Raw genomic sequence first — 6982 nt, forward strand, 5'->3', positions numbered from 1 at the left:
TTTTTATGGCATCTGAAGACAGTGCGGTTGTGAACATAATGACGTTGTCCTCCATGGTTGTCAAAACAAATATGATTGTTAGTCAAAGTCTAAAATATTCTACTCATAATGTGGCACTAATACAAAGAAGTCTTGTAGGCTGCCAAGTGTTCTGGTAGAGGAGGAGATGGTTCATAACTAGCCTTTGATCTGAATGACAGGATGTTTACCGAAGCATTGCTCCTGTATGACCACAAATTTGCCTCTAGGAGCATCACAATCTTTTGAACTTATGACACGCTCAATCCCCACAGCCGCAATGCAATTTGCCAGGAAGGAGAGCCATGCAAAAAGATCTCGTGTGCACGGTATAAACCAACATATTAAATTTGCAGTGAAGACAATTGGAATGAACAAACTATAGATGGATTGTACACATATATTTAGAAGGTGGATTCCGGAGGAGGTCGAGCAACTTTGGGCGTCGCCAGAACAAAATATCAGGCTAGAAAATCATACGAGAGACAGAGCTCAAGAGCAACGTTCACACAGATCGGAGAAAGAAAGCAAATGTACAGAGAGAGAGAGAGAGAGAGATGCGAGTACAATTTTGAAGATCCAGATTCTGCTGGGTTTTTTTTTTTTTTATTGGGGTTATGATAGACATGAATGCGACCCAGGGCAGGAGAACAAGAACAGATTAAAAAAAAAAATTATGTGATTGAAAGGGATTAAGCGGAATGAACAAGAATGACAAATGACTCTTTGGTGCACCCGAATATAAACAGAGGCATTGTTATGAAGCTGGGCAGGAGTGCAGAAACAGAAGGGAAGCAAAATCTGTCACACTCTCAGACACACCTTAGCTATGTAAAAAATAACAAAGGGTTCTTGGATTTAAAAAAAACCCAGATGAAATAGAAGACAGCTGAAAGAGAAGATTCTGCTGACAGTGATTGTCTAGAACTACAAGGATGGAGACATTAAGTCATGTGCCGGAAGCATCAGAAGGCTTTTCAAGCACTTTGTTAATAAGAAGGGCACTCGCAGACCTCCACCAATGATATGCAGATCTAGAAGTGCAAGCGCTCTCCTTGAGATCTGCTCCAAAATGTAATGGGCTGTGTCTTTGCCCATATTGCCACACCTTTTCATGAAAATCTGGCGCGTAGATTTTCCTTTATCCTGCTGCCAAACAGATAAAGTGAAACCAAAAACTGAAACCTCGACCCTCTTGGGAGGAATTTATGCGGAAAAAAAACCTGCAACCCGCATAGATGACAGTGCGTCGTTTGAGATCAGAACTAATGACAGGATGTGCGACGGTCAAAACACGTTAACGCCGTACTGTCCCCGCCGGTTTCTGAGCAACCAGATAACATCACACCTCTGACAGATGTTCCACTGTTACTACACGTCTACAAACGCGGTTCCAAAAGTTAGAATGATCTGATAATGTTGGCAGAAGTAGACACAAGTCACAGTCTTTGAGGGGTTTTCCCAAGCAATGGTTTTCAAAAGCAATGTAAAGATGGAGATAAGATGGAGAGTCTCTTGAGTGTCGGGGGATCAACAACAACAGCAGCGAACGGAACACAGGACACGCACGGTCAATGCTTTTCAGTGATGAGAAGAACAGAGCAGACATTTTCCGTTCTGGGAAACCTCGCCACCGACTTCTTTCACAACACAGGAGGTTGGGTGGGGATGTTTTTCCGACACTGTAATCAGACAAGGGTTCAGTGATGGGCTGGAGAATGAACAAGCAGACTACCCACATTCAACACTGGAGAGCATTTATGAGCACAGACAGGGGTCACATCCCAACCCCCGCCCCCCACTAAGCTCGAGTCTTCCTGGAAAGCAAAGAGCGAATGGGTGTCGGGACAGGAGCTGGAATTCACAGCGAATAATTTCAGAGAAAAGATATAATGACTAAAACTTCTTGTTCAACCATGACATGCCTTTGTTTGTGGGAAGACGGAGACGTAACGTGTTCGTTGTCGGTGCGTTCGCAGAACATAGAGTCCAGACTGAAGGTGCTGCTCCCAGACGACGTCGGCGCTGCTCTGATGGACGGGGTGGTCCTCTGCCATCTGGCCAATCACATCTGTCCCCGGTCTGTCGCCAGCATCCACGTTCCGTCTCCTGCGGTGGTAAGCACACTGACACTACGAATGGTATTGCTCTATCTTAATTAAAGCACAAAAATCTTTCGAGTTGTAGATTCCTGGTAGGTAACACTCTGTATGCGTTTTTTTCTCACTTTATGTAGCCGGTTGTTTTGATGAGTGAAAAGCATAATGATGTTTCACTTCAATAAATGATTTTGTTTGTTCTTGAGTGACTAACATGATTGATGCGCTTGCCTCCAGCCGAAGCTCAGCATGGCCAAATGCCGTCGGAATGTGGAGAACTTCTTGGATGCCTGCAAGAAGATGGGTGTCACGCAGGTAATATTATCAATCCATCATACTCACTCAGGCATTACCCGCCACACCTTTTGCCAGATTTACGATCTTAATATCAACAGTCGAGCTCCCTAATAAAGTTAGTCACCAAGGTCCTGTCATGCGATTGTGCAGGCTGGCCACGAGCCTCCCGCTGACGGAAAAATATCCCATCGATATTCTTTCAAGATCTGTCAGATGTGTGCCTGATTTTTTGAAATTTCTTTAAAAAGTTTTATACAGCACTAGATATAGAAATAGATCAAAGAAGTCTGAATAAGAGACATTCTTAAGCCTGCAAGACATACTGAGAATGATCAAAATAACCTCCACACAAATGGTATTTAAGGATTATTCTAAGCGCTGTATCGAATGTAACTGGACGTTTCACCTCTCATCCAAGAGGCTTCTTCAGTTCTAACTGACTGGAGGGAAGTTGAGAGTTTAAAACTCTGTGTGGGAGTGTCCTTACACGCGTTAAGGACACCCGCACCCGGATGACCGAAAACCTTCAGCAACATATTAAAGGATTGCCCCACCAAAATTTCAAAAGCTAATTTCTTTTACGCAGCTCAGTTGGTGGTAATCCACGCAGGCAGGTTTGTTGTGGGAGCTAGAAATGGCCATAATGATTTTGTTAAATTTAACCACCGCTGAACAATAAATATTAAATGGCAATTAAAGTACATCTTTGAAATCGTTATTAAACGATTTCAGTCGCAAAAGCTTTCACATTCCTGAAGCCTGAATATCAACAATCCAAAAACATAAATGTGTTTTTGTGAATGAATCAAGATTTTGACTTTGCACAACCTTAACCGTGAAATAATCCAGTGCTGTAAATTCAGTGCTATTTGATTTTCAGCTCACCAGTAGGGATTTCATTTCACAACATGCATATATCCACATGGATTTATCTGCTACCATAGTTTTGATAACATTTGCTGAGGCACGAAAGGAGCTGGCACTGAAATCCGAAATTTGATGTCTTCATCCAATACAATCAATAGAGGTTGTAATACACCTAACTCAGAGGAAGCTTCCAACAGCCACTGCACCACTCCCTTGTGTCTGACAAATTTAATTTGGAATCCTTGTGGTAGGAACTGTATGCATTTCATTAATGTGTGCAGTCAACCGTGCAGAACCATAATCCTTTAATTATCAGTAAAACTACTGAAAAGCTTAATATGGTTCATTTTAATTAAACATAATGTGTTGATCATATGCCAGAGCCTCATCTGATAAATCTGCATGGTTAGATACCACAACATGCAAGTGCGTGGGTATGTTTGTGTAATTGTCTTTCTCATAATGAGTCTCTGATGAAACTGATGAAATGCATCTCTCGGCTACCTCAGGACAAGCTGTGTTTGCCCCATCACATCCTGGAAGAGCGCGGCCTGGTGAAGGTGGGTGTGACCGTTCAGGCTCTGCTGGATCTGCCCCCATCCAGGCCCACGCAGCTGTCAGCTGTTTGACACACGCCTGAATGTTGCGTCCGACCTTCAGTCCTCCAGCGAACCCCTCTCCCCGGCCTAAAACCCCGTCACCAGGGACCAGAGAGCCTCTAGGGGCGAGGACCCAGTGAGCGGGGGCTCTTTGGGAGTCTGCTTCTGCCTGACTGAAATGGGAGACAGGAGGGGGAAATACCTCCGTCTCTTTATATGATGTCAGCCGCCACCCACTTCCTGTCCATCACATTCTCACTTGTATCCTCTTCCTAGTTACTGGGGTCATCTTGTATGTGTGTGGACTCTAGCAACGTGACTGTGTGTTTCCTGTGTGAGCTGCACAGTTTGGACTTTCCAAGAAAGAGACAGACAGGAAAATGAGGTCGATAGGATGACCGTTTACCCTCTCAACATGCTCAGTGATTATTGAGCCTGCAAGTGCTGCAGTACTGACGACATTTCCTCGCCGGTGTCGGAGACATTGGCGGCGAGGACATGTAACTCGTTCTTTCACTAAAGAGACCGATCCTGCACGCTGGCCCCGCAGCCGCGAACCACTGACTGACCTCGAGACGTTCTTACACTCTTGAGTTTCTCTTTCCTTTTTGTGGAATTTATTTTTTAACCGTGAAAATTCATTTTTGGGGAATTTATTGTATGCTGTATGTATCCTTTTCAGCAGCCAAACCTGACCTTAAAAAAGTAGCCACGAGTTAATTTTGCAAAAGCATTGCATTGGAACAATCACATCTCCCCTGCTTTTTGAGGGAGAACACGAGGCTGACCTCTGAGAAGCGTTACAAGTAGAAGTCGCGCTCTCCGACATCCAGCCTTCTGTTTTCTCTCATGCTCGGGTGTGGTTTTTGACATGTTTGAATTACTGTACAAATCATTTGCAACTCTATACCGAAGGTCTTTCTCTATACAAACCCGCATGCACCAGGGGATGTGACACTTGACCACTGTGAGAACATGTGCTCGGCTGCAGCCACCAGCGCGGCGGCCCCTGTTTTGTAGCATATTTTCACTGTACATGCAAGGGTTCTGTTTTTTGGAAAAATATTCTGTATTCTAACTTTTCTAAAGCTTTTTATACTTTCTTCCCAGTCATTGCCAATTATCACTTGCCATTTCCGTGGCGTTCAGAACATGGGCTGTGCCATGTTAGGTGGGAGTTTTTTGCTTTGCATAACCTCAGATGAAACATGTTTATACGTGTATATGTGTTTGTGAGTGGACGGTTCCGAGTGAATGGCCTCCGCATCACAAACGGGGGTTCAGTGCTGCTCGGCAAACCTTCCACACGTGGCGCGGTCGTATCTTACTGCCAGGCCACCCTGCTGTATGTGGATTCTGATACAATTCATTATTTCAGGGAAATGAAATTATTTATGTATTTATTCATTTGTTTGATATTTATGTGTTGTTGCTTCGTGCGTCTCAGCCCTGACAGTTGCGGTGCAGCTGAGAGAGTTACATTTTACACTTTTGTTTTCTGTATGCTCCTGGTTAACCCTAAAGGAAACGTTTACACAAACATTGCACATTCAGTCATTATCTACTCACCCTCACGCCAATGGGAAGTCAGGTGACGTTTAGTAGTCCGCAAAACATTTCTGGAGCTCCGCGGCAAAACAGAGTTTCAGCATTCTACCGATCAACTGAAATAGACGGGGACTTGTTTTAATATGGAAAAAAAAAAAACGATTTACAGCTTTGTCTGGTGCCATACAAAAGCTGGAATCTTAACAAGTAACCACTCTGAAAGTGGGTGCCCGAGCTTGACCGCGAGTCGAGGATGTAAAAATGTCTTTTCTAATCAATTTGGGACGTCAGGGCAGCCAGAGACTCTGATAAAAAAAATTCCCCCCCCCTATCTTCTTTTGTTTAGTGGAACGCCGCAACTCTGTTTTGCTGTGAAGCTCCGGAAATGTTTTGTGAACTACGAAACTTCTCCTGACCTTCTGTCGGCATGTGTGCAAGTAGATAATAACCGAATTTTCGTTGCTTGGGGAACTTATCCTTTAATGACTGAAAGCGGAAAAAAGTGTCATTAATTAATGATGCATTAATGTTCCAGCTGTCACGCCTTTTGGATTAGGATCGGAAGACGGGTGTGACGCAGTCTATTTTGAGAACCACCGAGTGTGGAAGTTAAAAGGAAATATCATCGCACCATTTCTTAGAAATGAAAGCCGTGTTGACAGCATAAAGACTCCATTAGACCTCCATAATACAGAGTTTTAGTGGAAAACATGACCCAAGAGTTCAACGTGCACAAAGGCCCGCTTAAGAGCTAATTGAAAAGTCAAGTCTCACCCTGTAGTACTCTGTGTTATTGGCCACTTATTTCTGGATTATTTCTGAAGAGCAATATTAGTCTTGTCTTGTCAAGTGGTTGGAATGTTAGTCTTGGATAGGTGAGAATTCCCTCAGGCAACAATGTGTTGCACCATTCATTTCTAAATTAAGTCTTCTTAAGTCTGAAATGAAAGCGGAAATCAAAGTAAAGCACATTATATGTTGATTATAGATATAAGTTAAAATACTGACCATCATTTTTGCTTGGAGAAAAAATAAAAAGACATTTGGTCCTTCACTACATTGATTTGTGGGCAAGTGCAGTACACTCTGGAGATGTACACCATCGTCTGTATCTTTGCAGCTATTTCAGTTATCTGGAGCCGTATCCACACTGGCACTGTTCACAAGATGACACTATTTACTTAACAAGTTTTTTATGTTACACTCCAGTGAGTGAACCTCAGTCAATGACCCAACAAGGGTTTTCCTTCATCACGAGAACAGATATTGAAACATTTTTCGATAAAACTACTACACTGGATACTGGTTTCAGATGAGTACTCGCTCCACCCTAGTGCACTGCATTTGGAAAATGCACCTTTGAAGAGAAGCTGTATTGACGTCTTATCAGTGACAGGCTGGTGCGGCTTCAGTTAAATGAGCTACTGCTAAGGCTTTTTTAAGTTTTATGTCTGGTGAGGACGTATCAAATCAAAACGGCTGTCGGCCTACTTAATGCCACTCCAACACCTTGAAAGCCCACAAATATCATGTTAAAGAGATTTGTAACATCTA

The 6982-nt window shown here is 43.2% G+C and overlaps 1 protein-coding gene across 1 annotated transcript in view; it reads left to right on the forward strand.

The window, feature by feature from the left end:
• The window catches only part of lrch2 (leucine-rich repeats and calponin homology (CH) domain containing 2), a 31455-nt gene extending 24938 nt beyond the window's left edge, over positions 1 to 6517 (forward strand). Inside the window, exons 19-21 of the mRNA XM_030438607.1 lie at positions 1998 to 2135; positions 2355 to 2432; positions 3791 to 6517. Coding sequence (XP_030294467.1) covers positions 1998 to 2135; positions 2355 to 2432; positions 3791 to 3910 — 336 coding nt within the window. The 3' untranslated portion in view covers positions 3911 to 6517. The remainder of the gene's footprint in view (positions 1 to 1997; positions 2136 to 2354; positions 2433 to 3790) is intronic.
• The last annotated feature ends 465 nt before the right edge of the window (positions 6518 to 6982 follow it).

Source organism: Sparus aurata, chromosome 13 (assembly GCF_900880675.1).
Source record: "Sparus aurata chromosome 13, fSpaAur1.1, whole genome shotgun sequence".
Taxonomy (NCBI): domain Eukaryota; kingdom Metazoa; phylum Chordata; class Actinopteri; order Spariformes; family Sparidae; genus Sparus; species Sparus aurata.